Here is a 20,669-nt window from a genome sequence, read left to right as displayed (position 1 = left end):
TGAAATGCCAATGGAGACTGACTAAAGAGTGTGGGTTAGGTTTTGGTGGGTTCTTTTTTGTGCACAAAAAGTATTCTCGAAAAATTGCAAAAAAATTGTGTGTGTGTAAACATGCTCACCGATAATCTCGGATATGGGAGAAGGTCCAGATTATATCCGCCTCTTCCTCGTTTTCAGTGAATTGGAAACGTGGATGTTTCAGATGGTCTAAAACCTGCTTCATTTCAGTGTAGACCCTAATTTGTGCATACAGGAAAAGACAAAGTGAATACTGTGGAATATTTCACAACATAAATTAATCAGGTATGATCAATGTGAATATAGCCATTTGTGTTAAAAAAGGTATTCTACTATTATAGTCATGTTTTTGACTGTGTGTGTGCGTGCCTGTAAGAGAATGCAATGTGCTCACATATGGTGAGCTGAGACTCTTGTTCTGCTATTAGAGATAATATGTGATGAGCTCAGGCCTCACGTTCCAAAAACTGGAGTCTCAGTCAAAAAATGGTTAAAGTTGATAAACAAAAGTGTTGTGTACAAAATGTACTGACCCCGCCTTGGGGGAGAGCAAAGACTTATCTTTATTAGCGTTTCTTTTCATGATTTTGCTTCTCAAATACATATATTTCAATGGTGTATCTATATTTTTGACTTTGGTTAACCTTTTCTTTTGAATATGTAGAAACTTTGAAAATTCTGGTATTATTCCTCAATTCAAAGAAACAATGACGTGTTGACTAGCAATAATAAAAGGATGCTTGTCTGTCTTTTTGCCCCAAAGGCTTCTGCCATCTAATTTTACAGCTGTGGCCCCAAGAGGTCTTACTCATTACTCAAAGTCTCAGTTAATCTAGCGCAGTACACATACACTTTTTTTTTTTTTTTTTTTTTAAATAAACAAACAGAAGAACGAACAGAATAGTTAAGTGCTAGTCTTAATTGGTCAGGTGCTGCTGGAAAAGATGTGTCTTTAGATGTTTTTTGAAAATGTCTACAGATTCGGCTGCTCGAATTGAGGTAGGCAGGTTGTTCCACCATGTGGGAACAGTCCAGGAAAAGTGATTTTGTTGACGTGAATGTGCTCACATATGGTGAGCTGAGACTCTTGTTGTTCTGCCATTAGAGATAATATGTGATGAGCTCAGGCCTCATGTTCCAAAAACTGGAGTCTCAGTCAAAAAATGGTTAAAGTTGATAAACAAAAGTGTTGTGTACAAAATGTACTGACCCCGCCTTGGGGGAGAGCAAATAGAAAACGGTTTAAAAGAGTGCGAGGACAAACTGTAGTCTAGAGTTGCTCTGCAGACCAACTCGGTTTTGTATCTCTGGTAATAAAAATCTTGGTGTTTTGTCAAAATACTTTGAAGTGCCATGAACCCCCAATTTCATTATGTTTACAAGAACTACCATCTCTGAAAAAAGGACATCTGTTTAACACAGAAAGAATAAAGGCATAGTTGCTTTTTTTGTCCATTCTTCTTTGAATTGTCGGTCTACATTGTCAAACTCAAGCTCTGACCGCATTGTGGGGGAAATGCAAGCAACACTTTTGTGCTACTGTACTACACTGATCATATCTTCGTGTTTATTTCAGCATCAACCAGACCTATCTTTATTAGTGTTTCTTTTGATGATTTTGCTTCTCAAATACATATATTTCATATAATTTGGTTAACCTTTTCTTTTGAATATGTAGAAACTTTGAAACTTCTGGTTTTATTCCTCAATTCAAAGAAACAATGACGTGTTGTCTAGCAATAATAAAAGGATGCTTGTCTGTCCTTTTGCCCCAAAGGCTTCTGCCATCTAATTTTACAGCTGTGGCCCCAAGAGGTCACATTGGCCTAACTCATCCTAAAAAGAAACGTGCCCTTGCTGTAACAAGTCTCAGTTAATCTAGCGCAGTACACATACACTTTAAAAAATATTTTTTTAATAAACTAACAGAAGAACAAACAGAATAGTTGGTGCTGCTGGAAAAGATGTGTCTTTAGATGTTTTTTGAAAATGGCTACAGATTCGGCTGCTCGAATTGAGGTAGGCAGGTTGTTCCACCATGTGGGAACAGTCCAGGAAAAGTGATTTTGTTGACGTGAATTTGCTCACATATGGTGAGCTGAGACTCTTGTTGTTCTGCCATTAGAGATAATATGTGATGAGCTGAGGCCTCTTGTTCCAAAAACTGGAGTCTCAGTCAAAAAATGGTTAAAGTTGATAAACAAAAGGGTTGTGTACAAAATGTACTGACCCCGCCTTGGGGGAGAGCAAATAGAAAACGTTTTAAAAGAGTGCGAGGACAAACTGTAGTCTAGAGTTGCTCTGCAGACCAACTCGGTTTTGTATCTCTGGTAATAAAAATCTTGGTGTTTTGTCAAAATACTTTGAAATGTCATGAACCCCCAATTTCATTATGGGATGGAAACCTACGAGGCGCTGTTTGTCACAAGAAGACAAGCTTTGTTTGAGCAAAGGCTGCAAAGACAAAAACAGCTGAGAAAACACGTGAAAGTGATCATTCTCTGTCAACCAATCAACGTTCTGCAGTGAGTCTAGCTCCACCCTTTAGTACTGGACTACCGTGCTAGGTACCCCAACAGAAGGGTCCCAAAAAAGTGTTACGGTACAGGTTTTTGGTACCATTCACAACTTCTGACAATCAAAATGGAAATAACCGCGAACCGTACTGCTCGGTGAAAACGAGTCACTCAAAACTCTCGCCAACTTTATTCTTCTTAGGCAAGAATATTTTACTCAGAGATATTGGAAGTGATTTTTAACTGTTATGTTTATATTTCCTTATTAAAATCTGAATTCTATGGAAGCTTTTTTTGATTTGCGTGATATAAAGTCAGAATTGACTCCAGGACCAATCAATTCTGACTTTATATCTAACTCGCAATTCTGACTTCTTTTCTCAGAATTGTGAGATATAAACTCGCAATTGCGAGTTATAAAGTACAATTCTGAGGGGGGGAAAAAAAGATTTTTTCTTACAATTTAAAGTTTATATCTCACAATTCTGACTTCATATCTAGCAATTGCATGTTATAAAGTCTATAAAGATATAAACTTGCAATTGTGACTTTATATCACGCAATTCTGAAAAAAAGCCAGAATTGCGCAAAAAAAAAAGAAGCCGCAATTACCTATTTTATTGTTTTATTCTGTGACGGAAACAAGCTGCTATTTAGAAATAAAATTGATTTCTATCTGCATTCCTTTGTCTGACTGGATCTCCTTGCATCAATGACATTTGAATTCTCGCTGTAATGCGATCTCATGCATAAATACAGCGCAGCAATTTGATTAAAAGTGTTCATTTGCATGAATAAATGCGGAGAAAAGGCTCAGAAACTGATGACTCACTTTCCGTGATGGTTTATGTGGTATTTTTGACATTGGATCAACTTTGGTTTTAACTTAATAAAAAGCATAATGAGTGCAATTGTTGTTTTAATTGATGCACAACCTGTACATGTCTGTCAACATCTCAACAAATTCATGACCCTTTCATCACCTTTTAAAGCCTTGCAGTTTTTTGTAAATCTCCCCAACTTTGAAGGTGAAAGAATGTTTAAATCTAGACAGAGAACACTACTCACTCTGTGACCCAAGATTTATATGGGTTCATTAATGGGCTGTAAATAATTTCATGCAGAGACATGTTTCAGATCCTCATTTACACACACACACACACACACACACACACACACACCATAAAAGAAAGGATGTAGCATTTTTAGAATAAATAAATAAATAAATACATTTTTGCTTTTTTATCTCCAGGTTGACAGACTGAGCTCACTTTTAGGGACAAAATGGTCATCAGCACACATAAGTTGCTTTGTTGTAAACTATTTTCAACCTTTTATACATAGAATATATACATTTATGGAAAATAAATCAAACAACAAACACAATTATACAACACATAACTTAGAATATGAATGAAATGATTAGGAGTGGAAAGTTCTGTGCGTGATCTACTGACCACACGCAAATTAAAGCACACTTCCATAATGAACAACACAATCTACCAAGAGCAGCGCAAATTAGCGTCTGGTTTAAGACGTGCTTATATGGGGCGGTAAATAATGTCAAACACCGTTAAATTGACGAGCGCAAACCTTAGTAAATCACCTTGCATGATTAATTTAACACTCACCTCACATAAATTTTGCGTCTGAAAGGGAAAGTCCAACAAATGCATATGCAATAAAGTCAGCCACAAAAATAACTCTGTCCTTGCCTTTTCAGTGCTAGTTTTTCCACTGTGTGTCTTTAGTAAATCCTGACAGAAGTTTTTTTTAATGCCAAAAGAGGGTTTGTGCTGGAGCAAGCTGTTAGTAAAATTGCCCCTTTGACTTTTGATGCAGAAATAATTTTGACATGGAAATAAGACTTTAGAGTTGCAAGCAGCACAATGAAACAACACTTGACATTCAACACAGACTTACTTCAGAACTTTTCCATCTGGTACACAATAGGGCCGGATGTCTACAGGAAGCTTCTCCTTGTTCTCTTGTAGAATCGTCTAGAAAAGTGAAAATGGTACTTGATTTTTCTGGATCAAAATTATGTCCACAAAAACGCCTAAAAAGTCTGACCTATTACAGGTAGGACAACAACCAAATACGATTCCACAAACACTTCCAAAACAAATAATATTTTAAAGACGATTTAATTTACTCACTTCATAGTAAAGGTCAGACAGTTCCTGGATGTCATCTCTCACGGCCTCAAGGTCATCAGGTAGCCATGGCAACAGGCGGCATCTCCTCACCAAAGCGTCTGCCTCTCCGTACGCAAAATCACGAGTCACCTCACCTGATAAAATGTCAAAACTCTCATCAAATCAAAGGCAGAAATTTAAATAAAACCACTTTATATTGAAGGGAATCCTCCTCTTTTATTATTTAACGGATAGGGAATCCTTCCGAATGGTTTCATTGCATGTATTCTGTTAATAATGTTAAAGGAAATATCTGTATTTTGTATCTGACTTGCTGCATTCCTGGCATGGGTCAGGCTTTCAGTTTTTATTCATTGAGCCTGGCTTCCGGAGAATAAATATGTACTTGTCTTGTAATTATTTAATTTAATCATCTTGCAAATGAATCAAGAGTTTGAGGTTTTGTTCTTATTCATTTTTTATTTTGCTTTTCTCTGCTACAAAGACAACTGTGCCTTTACAATGTTATATTTCTCCAAAGACTTAAGAGGAAACCATGCACATTTGCCAAGTGATAGTGATCACTTGTTCAGAGGTGTCGAAACCACATATGGGGCCATATTTTAATGATCGGAGCACATGGTCTGAAGCGCATTTGGCGCAGGTGCACTGAAGAGCGCGTCGAATCCACTTTTGCTAGTTTAACGACGGAAAAAACTGTAGGCGCGCCAAGCGTACCCACCTATAGGCACATATTACTAACGCGCCTTTTAAATAACACAAAAAATACTGCGCTATTGACTTTAGGCCAGGTTTTTGTTGGTCAATGGTGCAGTCTTTTTCAGTTCCTCAAAATAGCAATGCCAAAAATGCGCCTGAACACAACTGGTTTTCAGACCAGCAAGCCCATGGCCGAACAGATGGACGCGAGTGCATTTTCTATTTAAACAACATGGCGATGGACGTGAGAATGATAACCACATCAGGCTGAAACAACATGTGTTGGGTCTGGCGTCGCATTGCACCGGGTGTATGATAGGGCCCTAGTTCATCAATAAGTTTATCCTGCATCTTGACATGTCACCGTGACCTGCTAGACATTCACATGACCCTTAAAATAAACTATGCTTTTCAACAGGTGCTTCCCCGTCATGTAATCTAGCCTTTCCTGTAGCTCAAACAGTAGAGCATGGCGCTAGCAACGCTAAGGTCATGGGTTTGATTCCCAGGGAAAGCAAGAACTGACAAAATGTAAAATATGTACCTTGAATGCAATGTAAGTCGCTTTGGATAAAAGCATCTGCCAAATGCATAAATGTAAATGTAAATAACGTGTCTAGGTAACTTCATGCAATTCAGACTTCTTAGATTTCCCTTCTTAAGGCATTACTTTAAACGTATTATTTTCTTCTTTTAACTTTATCTATTGAGAAAAAAGCATTTCGTTGCTAGTCGTGCATCAGAGTTATTACCTTTGAGCAATATTGGGCTACATTCACATTGTCAGTTTTTGGGATTGACAACCACATTTAATTACAGTCTCAAAATGTTCGGTTCGGTTATAGAATGTGGTTGTCACTTCTGTAAATAACTGAATTGTGTGTGAACGTAAACATATTAAGGACTCAAATACAGGACTGATAACTGTATTTTTTTGCCGTGTAAAAGAGTATTAGACTAGAGTATTAAAGAGTATTAAAGAGTGTAAAAGATGTGCCATTGAAATTTTAAGTTGTAGCTTATATCAGCTCAAGTTTGCTTTGTGAGGGTTTATTGTTGTGTCCCAGTGATGTGCTGCAATTCAACCTTGAAGGAAAAATATATTCCCTATGTTTTATCTTTTGTTGTGTCTGCAGATAAAACTGCAGACACATAAATAAAACATTTTTTTTAATTAAATTCTTTAGGTGTGAGCTTAATATTCTAATATATGATCCATAACATAATTAGTTTTATACCAGGTTGTACTCGATTAAAGACTTATCAGGATCAAATGAACACACCAACAAGTACATATGTACCCAAGCAGTAAATGACCCAAAATATGGTGTGAAACTCCTTTGTTTCCTGTGGGGCGTGAAAGTCTGAGATACTGCAAAGTGTCGTTCAAGCGTTAGAGGCCCCTTTATCATCTAATCTTAACGTTGGGTTGTCGTTTCTCCCATTCCCACTTGAGTGGTAGAATTGGCCTGTCTTTTATCATGATGGGCAGACATGGTGAAGCATGCTTATCTCCGTGAGAGGTAGCCTAAAGTGGCCTGAGTCCTTCCAGTGTGGTATAATCCCCTTTGTTCCCGGTGGAGAGTTGAGGTCAGAGAGATTGGAATCTGTTTGATCTTGTCATTCAAAAGATAAATAGAATGAGGTGCAGTACCTGGCAGCCAATAAAGAGACATGCTCGTTGAAGATGCAAGACTCAACCAAAGTTACCTGATTTAAAGGAACGGTTTGCCCAAAAATGAAGATTCTGTCTTCATTTATTCACCCTCAAGTTGTTCCTTTTTGTCTATTTTTCATGATGTCTTTGTTACCATGTTCTGAGACATGCTTCTACAAACCCACAAATCGCCAGGTTATATTCACATCATCATCATCTTCAATGTATCGCTTAAAAACAACCAGAATTGATCATTTTTGCATACATTTATAATTTAAAGCCTGTAATGTACATTGCCCTTCAAACGTTTGGGGTCAGTAAGATTATATTCTTTTCTTTTTTGAAAGAAATGAATACGGTTAAAGTGATCAAACGTGCCAGTAAATACATTTATAATGTTCTTGTTAACTTTCTATCCAAAAAATCTCAGTTTCCACAAGAATATTAAGCATCACAACTGTTTTTAACATTGCTAATACTACGAACTGTTTCTTGATCATCAAATCATCACATTAGAATGATTTCTGAAGGATCATGTGACACTGAAGACTGGAGTAATGATGCTGAAAATTCAGCTTTGCATCACAGGAATAAATGATGATTTTAAAACGTATTTAAATAGAAAACAGCTTTTTAAAATTGTAATATTTCACAATGTCATGTCGGTTTTAATGTATTTTTTCAATTCAATTTTTTACTGTATTTTTTATTTTATTTAAATAAATGCAGTCTTGGTGAGCATTATAGACTTCTTTCATAAACAACAACAAAAAAAAACAGTAGTGTGCAGGAAATCAGGAGGTGATGATGAAAAATGAAACGTAGAATTAGAACGCCACAAAAGACATTTATGCACTTTGGCAGATGCTTTTATCCAAAGCGACTTACATTGCATTCAAGGTACACATTTTACATTTTTGTCACTTCTTGCTTTCCCTGGGAATTGAACCCATGACCTTGGTGTTGCTAGCGCCGCGCTCTATTGTTTGAGATACAGGAAAGCATAAAAAGGTCTGAATCAACACTCCAGGACCATAAAATGAGACTGGCGAGCTGACTAGTTACTTCTAGGGATTTTCCGATCAGGATTTTTGCAGCAGATACCGAGTACCGATTTCTTGTTATGGTGATCGGCCGATACCGATTCCAATGCTTCACTAATTTATAAGCTCTCTGATCACTGTTAACCTTTTTTCAGATTAAAAAAAAATACTATAGATGTTGCCTTTATTATATTTGTGTTACATTTTTATGGTAATTATGTAATGTAACTATCGTTTTAACAGGGTGCTAAATAATCACAAAAAGTATTCATTATACAGAGAACATTTTAATATGCCTTTAAAATGGGGTTTCTGCATAACACTATGCATATCAGGATACTTAATAGGGCTGGGCGATATGGCCAAACAAACATATCTCTGTATTTTTTGGTTGAATGGCGATACACGGTAAAGATCCCGGTATTTTCTACGTTTTTCTATTTGGATAAAAAAAAAATATCTGTATTTATTTTAATAATAATTTTATTTCACATCCTGCCCAATGAGGTCCTAAAAACAATGTTGATATTGAAGGTTATAAACAAATACCGTGAATGTAATGTAGGCATGCATTAATAATTTAGTTTTTTAATTCACTAAACTAAAAATGAAAATAAAAACAAAAGCATATTAGCCAATATTTGATTACCCAATTATAATGGTCACTTTCGTAAAAATATACATACTTGTAGGTTTAAAATTCCACATATGGCACATTTATTGTCCAACAACAAATATTTTAGAAATATATATACTTTAGTCAGAATTATTGCGTTCCTATTCTATTGCGCTCCGTCTGTTTGGCGCGTGTGCACGCGGCGGCGCTCATTCACGGAAGCCTGACTTTTAGCGGAGATTCAATTGCAGAAGGCTCGTCGTCTCCTGACAGCAAAATGTACATATTTGCATGACTTTCTAACATTTACAGATGGAGAATATACCTGTGAAATGTAAGTTATGCACTGAGGAAAGCACCACATTTCAAACGCATAAACACCGCAAGTACGTTAGGCTATCTGTCTGTCAGCACAAGTTGCCTATCTCTCAGAGCATCTGACAGGGCAAGCTGCTTTAAACTATACATGTTAACTATCTTACCAGTTATTTTAAAGCCCTTAATATAAAGCATGTGTAATGTTTAGGACAAATTGTATCATGCACTTTCCCAGCATCAGCTCATTCTGCGTACTCCGCTATTTTTCAGATGCGCTCGTACCAATCTACTGTACATCGATACTTCCGAACGGCGTTCGCCCATCCCTTAGGACCGACTGACCCGTGTTCAACTGCTGTTCACATGGAACCCTTCTCCACTTCGGCTTTCAAAGCTCTCGTTTGAATATTTGCTACTACCTACCCCACACGTCATGTACGTTCTCACGCGTACATTATATACGTCCTCATGCGCTGACGTCATCAAACTGCGATCGGTTCGTGAGATCGGCCAAGTTTAGTGAGTACCGATCGAGTCATGAAATATGATTATCGGCCGATACTTATCTCCGGCGATCGATCGGAGCATCCCTAGTTACTTCTCCACTGAATATTGTATAATTTAGAAAAAGCCTCTCCAATGTTGTCAACTTTAGGCAGTGAACTCTAGACAAATAACAGTGCTGGTATGTTTGGTAACCCATACTCAGATTTTGTCCTCTGCATTTAACCCATCCTAGTTAGTGCTCACACATTAGGAGCAGTGGGCAGTCATTTGCTGTGGCTCCCGGGGAGCGATTGGGGGCCTTGCTCAAGGGCACATCAGTCGTGGCTATTTAGGTTTTGAGGGTAGAAGAGAGTGCTAATCATTCACTCCCCCACTTACATTTTTTTAAGACAAGACACAGAGCTAAAACAGACTCCCTTTGAGACCTTTTGACCTCTAAAAGACAGAAATCCTCTTTAAACCACTCTCTAAATCAGTGCTTCTCAACTGGTTTTGCCACGGTAACCACATCTTCCTATGGTCATTAAGTCACAAGAAAATAGCAGTCCTGAACTAATTTTTGTTAATACAGTAAAGCTAGTAAATTGGTATGAGCAACTACAGTCATTTAAAAACATGCAAAATAGCACAGTGAAAATAGCATGGCATTTTGAGGTTACAGAGTGAAGCAGTGAGATCCAGGCAGATGAGCAATGATTATGTCAGAGATCAAATTTGAAAAGGGAATAACAAATTGTTAGATTCATTTTCAGGTAGACTATCTGAAGCCTCAATGCCATCAATCATCAATTGGAAACAGGCGGTGTAATACCAAAACATTCTCCCATTTACTAAGGAAGATGGGTCATATTTATACACACAAGATCAGGCAATAACATCCAGGATGTGCTGGGAATCCAATCACAGTACTCAAAGATCAAACCTTATATGATATATTAAGAAATATAGTAACAAATAAGAGAGGTCAAATGTATGTGCGTGTCTTGAGTTTGTGCGAGTGTCCCAAGGTCTAGTTCTTGTTTTGTCTAGGTGTGTCCACGATGTGCACATAACATAATAGAAAGTAGTTACACAAGGGCAGTCTTACACAAGAACAAGTGCAGCATAAGAAATATAAACATAAATCTTATTAAAATGTAGCAAATAATTTAAGATAAGATAGAAAAATAAGTCTAAGCATTTATATCCAAGTATTGTATCTAACAGATGAAGTTTGTGAAAATCAGAGTATAGAGAAAGGCCCAAACGTATTAAGATATTTGCAGAATACAAGGAGAAGAAAAAGAGAAGTAGCAGCAGAAGAAGAAGAAGCCTAGAGTCTTGTGAAACTACACTTTACATGCTGTGCCAATGTAACAGGAAGAAACTAGGGGAAGTACCTATTGAAGTTATTTGTACTTCTCTTGCAACCATTAATAATGATGCACTCAAGACAAATGTACCCTAGCAGGTCTTATAAAGTCACCATGGTCCTTGTAAAGCACACAGAATAACTTAAAAGTAAAATTTGATTTGAACTCGTTTAAGAGAATATCGCAGACATTGCATTATCTCATGTCTGCAGACATATTTTAATACCAAGGTACATCACGCAATCAATTCTGATGGAAAATACACCCAAAGAAATCAATAACATGCACAGGAAAAATAATTTAACATAAAAAGAAAACAATAATAAAAAAAACATTTGAATAAATTTGAATATGAAAAAATTCACATACACCACAGACACAACAGCTACCATGGTAAATACACAATACTAACATGAACTGCTAATGAAACATACAGAAACGGCTCCTGATGAACAGAATGAACATCATACCTGCATGCAAATCCTTTCCAGCTAACACACCATAAAGAGAATAACAAGTCCATATATATAAGCTTTCTGGAACAAGAGAGATTTTTCTCCATCTTTGTCTTGTGGGCCCACAAATAAACCCACTGACCTTAATCATACACTAGATTTAATTATATCACATGGAATCAATCATACTGATATAGACATCATACCGCAAAGTGATTATGTCACTGATCACTACCTTGTAACGTGCACACTGCGTAATGCTGATATTTTACATAATGCTCCGCGTTATAGACCAGGAAGAACAATTCTCCAAAATACTATTGATAAATTCACAAATAACCTAACAGATTTATCTCAGCTGCTCAGTTGACCCAAACACACAAATGAACTAGAGGAAATGACTAGCAGTATGAGCACCATTTTCTCTAGTACATTAGAAACGGTTGCACCGATCAGATTAAAAAAGGTGAGAGAGAAAAGTACTGCACAGTGGTACAACAATATTACTCACGCTATCAAGACAGAAACTCGTAATCTAGAGCGCAAATGGAAACAAACACGTTTAGAGGTCTTTAGAATCGCGTGGAAAGACAGCACTTCCCGTAGCACTTCCCGAATTTCTTCACTAAAAAAATTGAAAACATCAGAAAAACAATTATAGATGTACAACCGTTGACAGGGTTTTACGATTCATTCTCAATTATCACCCCTGAAGAACAATTGCAGTGCTTTACAACTATAGGACAGGAAGAGCTAAATAAACTAATCATTGCTTCTAAACCAACAACATGTTTATTAGATCCAATACCCACTAAACTACTGAAAGAGCTGTTACCTGTAGCAGAAGAGCCTCTTCTCAATATTATTAATTCATCTTTAACTCTAGGTCATGTCCCAAGACCATTCAAGATGGCAGTTATTAAACCTCTCATTAAGAAACCACAACTAGATCCAAATGAACTGGCAAATTACAGACCCATTTCAAATCTTCCATTTCTGTCAAAAATACTAGAAAAAATTGTGTCAGCTCAATTATGCTCTTACTTACAAGAAAACGATATCTATGAAAAATTTCAGTCTGGATTCAGAGCCCATCATAGCACAGAAACTGCGCTCGTTAAAATCACAAATGACTTACTCTTAGCTGCTGACCAAGGCTGTATCTCAATACTAGTTTTACTGTAATGCACTACTAGCTGGCTGTCCTGCCTCCTCAATAAACAAGTACAATTAGTCCAAAATGCAGGTGCTAAAGTTCTTACTAGGTCAAGAAAATATGATCACATAACACCAATTCTAACATCTCTACACTGGTTACCTGTTAAGTTTCGTATCAATTATAAAGTATTGCTACTGACCTATAAGGCTCTAAATGGTTTAGCTCCTGTGTATTTAACTGATCTTCTATCGTGTTTTAACCCATCACGATCTTTAAGATCACTAAACTCTGGGCTTCTGGTAATACCGAGGATATCCAAGTCCACTAAAGGAGGTAGAACGTTTTCATATTTGGCAACAAAGCTATGGAATAGCCTTCCTAATAATGTTCGGGCCTTAGACTAGTTTAAATCTAGATTAAAGACGCATCTCTTTAGCCAGGCTGTGTTGGAAAATTTCGCAAGCGTGTTTCATGATGTTAATGCTTAAACCTTTACATCACCATGTTTATAATAGAAGCAGGTGAATGGTAGTCTTAAATGCACGAGAGGAAAAAGGTCATCAGATAAGAAGGTCCTTAATGTAAACCACTTGTATGTTTGCATGGAAACCACCTGAAATACGCATGTCTGTATGGAAACCATGTAATGCTGATTAATGATGTTTTTAAAAAAAAATGGAAAGCATGGGATTTTCCACCATTAGAAACATAATGTGTAGGTTAATCATTATAGTGGCGAAACCTGAGGTGGAGCCAGAAGCTAGAGATAAGCTAAAAAATGCCCATTGGATCCATAGCGATAAGAAAAAGGTATATAAAGTGAAGTTTTACCCCAAGAACTTCAGATGTTCAGCTGGCATCTCACTTTGTTGTTCTGAAAATAAAGTTAACCTTCTGAAACCTGGAACTTCGCCTCTGAGAGATTTTCTTCTTTACTGACTGATCTGAGGGGACACTTGAGACTTCGAAATTTTCCACGACAGCATTCACATGATGCATCTCCTAACCTTGTACTCTACATATAAATTGATAAATTTGAATTGAATTGAAATACACAATACTAACATGAACTGCTAATGAAACATACAGAAACGGCTCCTGATGAACAGAATGAACATTATACCTGCATGCAAATCCTTTCCAGCTAACACACCATAAAGAGAATAACAAGTCCATATATATAAGCTTTCTGGAACAAGAGAGATATTTCTCCATCTTTGTCTTGTGGGCCCACAAATAAACCCACTGACCCGTCTTGCTATAACAAAGGAGGAAGGACCCCACTTTCTTTGTCTTTACTGCCTGCATGAGTACATTTTGGAAGCATATATGCAGATAACAAAAACAGATGTGAACATGCAAAGAGAGAGAGAGAGAGAGAGAGAGAGAGAGAGAGAGAGAGAGAGAGAGAGAGAGAGAGAGAGAGAGAGAGAGTCAGTCTGAGAGCTGTATAGTGAAATCAGTTACGCTCACCATTAATGACACTGACATATAGCCTGACCACAGATACTGAATCAGGCAACGTGTTTTTCTCTGGCAACTGAGTCTTACATAAGTATCAACATATTTTATGCACATCTTTTTAAAAATAAAAGTCTCGCTTAGATTTGTTTGTTTTTGTTGATGTTTCTTTGATTGCACACCCCCTTTTTGGTCGTGACCCACCAGTTGAGAAACACTGCTCTAAATGGCACAGAGTATCATTCTGCTACAATAATAAAGCAATAAGCCCCAATAAGCTTTGGTTTACAGTGAATTTCGAAGAGCTACGGGGCGTTGTTAGGCACAACGCAGAGCGGAGTAAACCACGGCTTCACAGGGATCATTGAAATGGTTAGTCAATGAAAATATTTATTTTAAATATTTATGCCCCATTATGCTATTTTAAAGTTTCATAATTTAGTTTTGGAGGTCTCCTACGACCGGTGTTCATGCATCAAAGGTCAAAAAACACTTTCATTTTGTCTTAATATACATTGCAGTCTCTCGAAATCCCTCCTTTCCACGAGCTCCGCTCTGATTGGCCAGACGGTGCAGTCTGTTATGATTGGTCTACCGCTTACAGCATGTGTCGGAAGCTAAACGGCCATTACCATAACTGAATTTCAGCTCTGGAGGATTCCTCAGTCCTCAGCGATTGTACACACTGTAAAGACATTGACGTTGATTTAACCATATCAATCCGAGCGTGAGTCTGATGATGAAACATTGGAAGAACTAGTTATTCAACCCCAACCTCCATCACAAGGATGACTTAAGCAAGACGTTTCTCAGTAATACACTACTACTAATTATGATATGTTATAGCTGTAATTCCTCACCATCAGCATTAACAAGTGTATGTCCTTCAACAAACCCATGTATACATTTCTTGCGGTAAAAATGCAGGAACTGTATCAACAACTGTATCATTAACAGCGCATTATTCATACTTACAGGTTGTGATTCTGAGGAGCAAGCCAGTCCAAATAAACTGGGTACTGACCCATCTTTCAAGAGCAAGCGGTTTGCGAATCCTGCGTTGAACTCAGAGTTTTTGACGTAGTCATCAGTAAAATTAGGCGTTTGAAGGCGGGTCGAGGCCGGCATTATGTACATGTCTTTTCTAGTGATGTAGAATCGGCACACAGTGGGATTACAAACGACTCATTTAGGCGGTTCAGAGTCGATTCTTTCTTTTGGGAGACAATAACTTTATTTATCGTGCACTTTTGAGTTTGCAGAACGTTTAAATTCCCAAACAGCGACAATACACACTGCATGAAAGGGAATATTAAAAGAAAACTATAATAGGGACACTGTAATGAGGTCACAGGTGTATGTTTGTAGAGACATTTACAACGGGTTTGAACGCGGCTCAACCAATCAGAATCAAGGACAGGAACTATGATAATAGTATAATAGAAAAAAATATCCTGGCTCTTTCAAGCTTTATAATAGATAATGAAGCCCAAAAAAAGTGCATCCATCCAACATAAAAGTAATCCACACGACTCCAGGGGGTTGATAAAGTCCTTCTGAAGCAAAGCGATGCGTTTTTGTATGGAAAATAGCCATATTTATAACTTTATAAACTATAACGGGCCTCCAGTAACGGACAATGTCTAATTGGTCAATTGGTCTTCTTTTCCATTGAGAATTTTGTTTTCTAAGTAATGTTAAGTTTAGATTTTCTATAACATAGCTGAAGCCAAAGGACGAGATGGAGAATGAGACTGTGGTTTTAGGAGCTCACAGAACCCTGAAAATCTGGAAAAGATCTAGGCAACTGGAGGGGAGTGAAAGGGGTCCTGACTGGAGATTGGAGGTGCAGGCTAAACTGGAGGAGAGGAAACATAACAATAATGACAAAGCCAGGAAGAGTTGAAGGAATTGAGACATAGAAAAGTTTATGTAATTTGTGTACTGATATGAAAGCTGATTTTTCAGTTGCTTCGTGAACCAACTGTTAAATAAAGTCGATTTTTTTTGACAGAGTGTTTCTTCAATTAGAGAAGACTAGTCTAAGGTGATTACTTTTCCCGCATACATTGATACAATTTCATTCTGCATTTAATTCTTTCTCTTTATTTTCTTTCGTCAACTTGTGTAATTGTGAGTGTATTTGTGCTAGTTTACATGTATTGCAATAATGTCTCATCTGTAGTGTCTTCTGTTGTTCTTACAAGTCAATGGGACCCACTTTATATTAGGTGGCCTTAACTACTATTTACTAACATTTAACAAGCGACTCGTTTAGGCGGTTCAGAGTTGATTCTTTCTTTTGGGAGACAATAACTTTATCGTTCACTTTTGACTTTGCAGAACGTTTACATTCACAAACGGCTACAATACACACTGCATGAAAGGGAATATTCTATAATAAGGACACTGTAATGAGGTCACAGGTGTATGTTTGTAGAGTAACTTACAATGGCTTTGAACGCGGCTCAACCAATCAGAATCAAGGACCGGAACTATGATAGTTTAACAAGTTGAATTAAAATTGAACTGTTCATTGAATTTAGAACAGCTAAAGCCCTATTTAAACAGAACTCATTTTCTAAACGATGTTTGAGTTACAATTCTTAAATCACCCGACATCTGTGATTTCATGTACTGATTGAGATGGGACGAACATCCCAGTGTTTATTACAGAGGTGGGAGTGTGTGTTTTCTAGATGTAGGTGTTACAGAAGGTCATGTGTTGTTCTGTCCTTTAATTGATTATTTTTTGATATAATTTGAACTCATTATGAAAACCCTTTTTAAAGGGTTAGTTCACCCAAAAATGAAATGATCCCCCAATTTACACACCCTCAAGCCATCCTAGGTGTATATGACTTTCTTCTTTCAGCCGAACACAAATTTAACACGGAGTTATATTTAAAAATATCCTGGCTCTTCCAAGCTTTATAATAGTACCTTAGATTATGAAGCACAAAAAAGTGCATCCATCCAACATAAAAGTAATCCACACGACTCCAGGGAGTTAATAAAGTCCTTCTGAAGCAAAGCGATGCGTTTTTGTAAGAAAAATAGCCATATTTATAACTTTATAAACTATAAACAATGGCCTCCAGTAATGGACGTACACGAGTCCAGTTCCAGGTGGAAGAATGACCTCTGACCCAATGCATTAACTATTGAATATTTTAAAGAAAGTATGTTTGGCATGCTAATTCAAATGGATTTTTAATTCAATTTGATAATTCCCAAATGCTGATATTAATCAGTTCTGGGTAAAACATATTCTCATTATAGAAATCATGACTAAAATATATTGCAAAAACATTAGGAACCATGTGACTGAGAAGACAACATATTGATTAAAGTGATGGAAGGAGAACATATTTACACCCCAAAATATAGACAATGACTAATTGGTCTTCTTTTCCATTGAGAATTTTGTTTTGTAAGTTAAGTTTAGTTTAGATTTTCTATAACATAGCTGAAGCCAAAGGACGAGATGGAGAATGAGACTGTGGTGTTATGAGCTCACAGAACCCTGAACATCTGGAAAATATCTAGGCAACTGGAGGGGAGTGAAAGGGGTCCTGACTGGAGATTGGAGGTGCAGGCTAAACTGGAGGAGAGGAAAGCCAGAACAAAGCCAGGAAGAGTTGTGGGGAGACCCTGTCTAGGAATTGAAGTACATTGTACTTATTTTTTGATGCAAGTACACAGTAGTTAAGGCCACCGAAGATAGAGTGGGACCAGTTAACGTCTTAAACTGGCAATCTGGTTATGGTTATAATAATAATAACAAATATTAACATAAATATTATGTCTCTTATTCACTACATTTTCCCTAAAATAACCCAGCACTAAAAAAAAAATAGAGTGAAAAGTACAGTTGCCGTGAAAAGCAAATTAAAAAAGATTTCTGAAGGACCACGTGACACTGAAGAGTAGCTTTGGTCACAGAAAAAAAATACATTTTAAAATATACTCAAATAGAAAACAGTTATTTTAAATTGTAAAAATATTTCAAAATATTACTGTTTTTGCTGTATTTTGGATCAAATAAATGAAGCCTTTGGAGAGCAGAAGAGACTCTTTTAAAAACATTTAAAAATCTTACAGTCCAAATATATATATTGCATTCTACATGATAAAATATAAATATTTCACATTGATCTGATTCTGTAGTTTTTTTTTTTTACTACTACAACAAACCATGTTTTACTACATTACAAGACAAGCAGAGAGAGTATAGAACACTGTAGATAAAAAAATAGCTAGATAACGAATAATGTGTGCATATTAACAGCCTTGAATAATAACCATAATTTTATATTATTACCTTAACACGATTAAATGTTAATAAATCAAGTGTATCATCAGCAATCATGAATCAAAGATATGTTACCTAGGTGACGACGAGGATCACACTAGTCGCTTTCTGTAAGTTCCAGTATGAAACAGCGCGGGGCGAACAAAAAACAAATTATACTACGGGGCCGTTGAATGCTTGAATCTGATTGGCTGATGAACGTTCTGAGGTGTGCAGTTATTTTCTGGGAGACGCACAGCGAACGTAGTTCCAGGCAGCTCTCTTGACCGCATTACAGTTCCATATCACTGCGCATAGTTAACTGTAATAACGGAAATTACAGGACTAAAAAACAACAATATGACAGACGATTTTCCTAAAGTAAATCTTAATATTTACAGTGAATATAAAACGTTCAACAACTGGGCGGCAGCAGTATTAGACAGTCCAGATGAAAAACAACAAAGGCAAGCTTTTCTGTCTCATTACTGAAATCACACATGCTCGCACACGCACTACAGTTTGCACAAAAAGCTGTCAGCGCTGCCCTGACGATTTGATCAGTTCGCCTATATAGTGGAGCAACTTAAAGGCTACACGTGACATTTTTTCACTAGCGAGGTAATAACAGCGCTGTTTAGAGACGCACAGAGGGAGCCTAGTTCACACAAGCGCTCTTTCTTTCTTTCTTTCTTTCTTTCTTTCTTTCTTTCTTTCTTTCTTTCTTTCTTTCTTTCTTTCTTTCTTTCTTTCTCTCTCTCTCTCTCTCTCTCTCTAATAACTTTATTAATAACTGCAGTAGAATGCTATCAACGGCTCAAGCCTTCGTTAACAGCTTTAAAATGACGTTTCGGAACTAGCAAAAGAGCTGTTGGATGAGACGCGGAAGAAATAGTCCTACTCACAATAGCGATTTAAGTACAAAAACCGGACGAATCCCATTAAATATATAATCGGATCGATGTCTTGAGGTGTGGTAACCGTAGTATAAGCGGAATAATTGACGACGGGCCAATTATTCAATTATCAATTATTATTCAATTATTAGAATGATAATGCACACCCGAGGTGGTGAGGTGGTGATGCGGTCACGACGCGAAGCGGAGTACTACTGCTACTGCTTACATAATGGGCAGTTGGGCACTCTGTCTTTCCGGTTGTAAAATAAAATACATTTGGCCAAAATCTAATTTTATAAAAGATGAAATGCTACTATGTATGCAAAGGCTATTTAAGTGTAGGCAAGTCTACATATGTATTGACTAACTTAGCTAGTCTCTACTTTTCAGTCTCAGGTGGTAGGCGGTAACTTAGTGGTTGTCCCACCACGTCTTAGTCAGACTCAAATTCAAATAAATTAAACATGAGCCTATAGACATAGTGTTTGTTTAATACTTATTCAAACAACAATATCTTTATTTACCCTTGCAAAACTTCGTCCAGCTGCGGTCTGCTGTGCAGCTGCTGCGGAACGTCAGTTCGTTCAGTCGAGAATGATAGAGGGGGCGGAGTTATGGTTAACTGACAGTTTGAGGATCGTCGAATAATATTTACTCAAGCTCTTTTTAAGAACTTTCATTGGCTAAATATTTGTAAAACAGACAGACGTGAAGGGTGCATTGATTTATAAAAAAAAAAAAAAAAAAAAAAAACGCCACCAAAAAAAAGGGCACTTAGGCGTGGGCACAAAAAAGGGCATGTGCACTGCACAGGTTGAGCCCTACCTGTGCACGTGCCTGGTACCCGCACCCGTGCAGGACTCTGGTGTAGGGATGCTATTGACCATTTAACCGTTAACCGAAAGTAAGAACTTTGACCAATTAATACAACCAGTTAAACGGTTTAAATGTTTTTAACGCTTTTTTGTTTGTTTGTTTGTTTTTTGATGCATGGTTAAGAAAAATATGCTGTATAGCGTTATTTGTTCACTCACGGAGCGCGTTGACATGTGCAACCACAAACCAGCTATATCTCGCAAAATGAAGCAATGCAAAAGCTTACTGTGTGGGACCATTTCGACAGAAAAATACAGCAGTAGTACAAGCTCCTGACTGGTGGAAAGCAAATGAACGGCGCTTCCCGAGGCTGGCCACTCTAGCAAGGCGTTATCTCTGTATTCCCAGGACATCAGTGCCATCTGAAGCCTTGTTTAAGGCTTTTAATAGTGTGGTTTTGGTCAAGTTTACTAAAGTAAAGATTGTCGCGTATGTTCTTCTCGCCGCGGTCCTGATGGTTTATAGAAAAATTACCCAGAGTCGTCCTCTGTCGTTTCAAAGAACAGCACAATGGAGAGCGCAGGAGGCGCGCGCGCTGTCAGCCGAGGTTTGCACGCTGGCGAGACAAAAGGATTGAGGTTGTTTTCTGCCGCGGGTTTAACTGTCAACAGGCTGCGCTCCAGACTAACCCACATCACTT

At 37.3% G+C, this 20,669-nt stretch overlaps 1 protein-coding gene across 9 annotated transcripts in view; it reads right to left on the bottom strand.

Moving 5' to 3' along the window:
- Positions 1-20,669, bottom strand: part of ttll12 (tubulin tyrosine ligase-like family, member 12) — a 61,671-nt gene that overhangs the window by 24,607 nt on the left and 16,395 nt on the right. For all 9 annotated transcript variants that reach the window (XR_013816591.1, XR_013816592.1, XR_013816593.1 and 6 more), the window contains 3 exons: positions 4,694-4,827; positions 4,458-4,534; positions 120-236 (listed from right to left, as the gene is read on the bottom strand). Coding sequence is in view for 4 of the 9 variants with exons in the window: in XM_079818017.1 (XP_079674143.1) it covers positions 120-236; positions 4,458-4,534; positions 4,694-4,827 (328 nt within the window). In the remaining 5 variants the exon portion in view is untranslated. The remainder of the gene's footprint in view (positions 1-119; positions 237-4,457; positions 4,535-4,693; positions 4,828-20,669) is intronic.

The sequence above is a fragment of the Gobio gobio genome, assembly GCF_949357685.1.
Source record: "Gobio gobio genome assembly, chromosome: 5".
In the NCBI taxonomy this organism is placed as follows: Eukaryota; Metazoa; Chordata; class Actinopteri; order Cypriniformes; family Gobionidae; genus Gobio; species Gobio gobio.
Note: the sequence above shows the minus strand (reverse complement) of the source record. Positions and strands in the feature narration are given on the sequence as shown.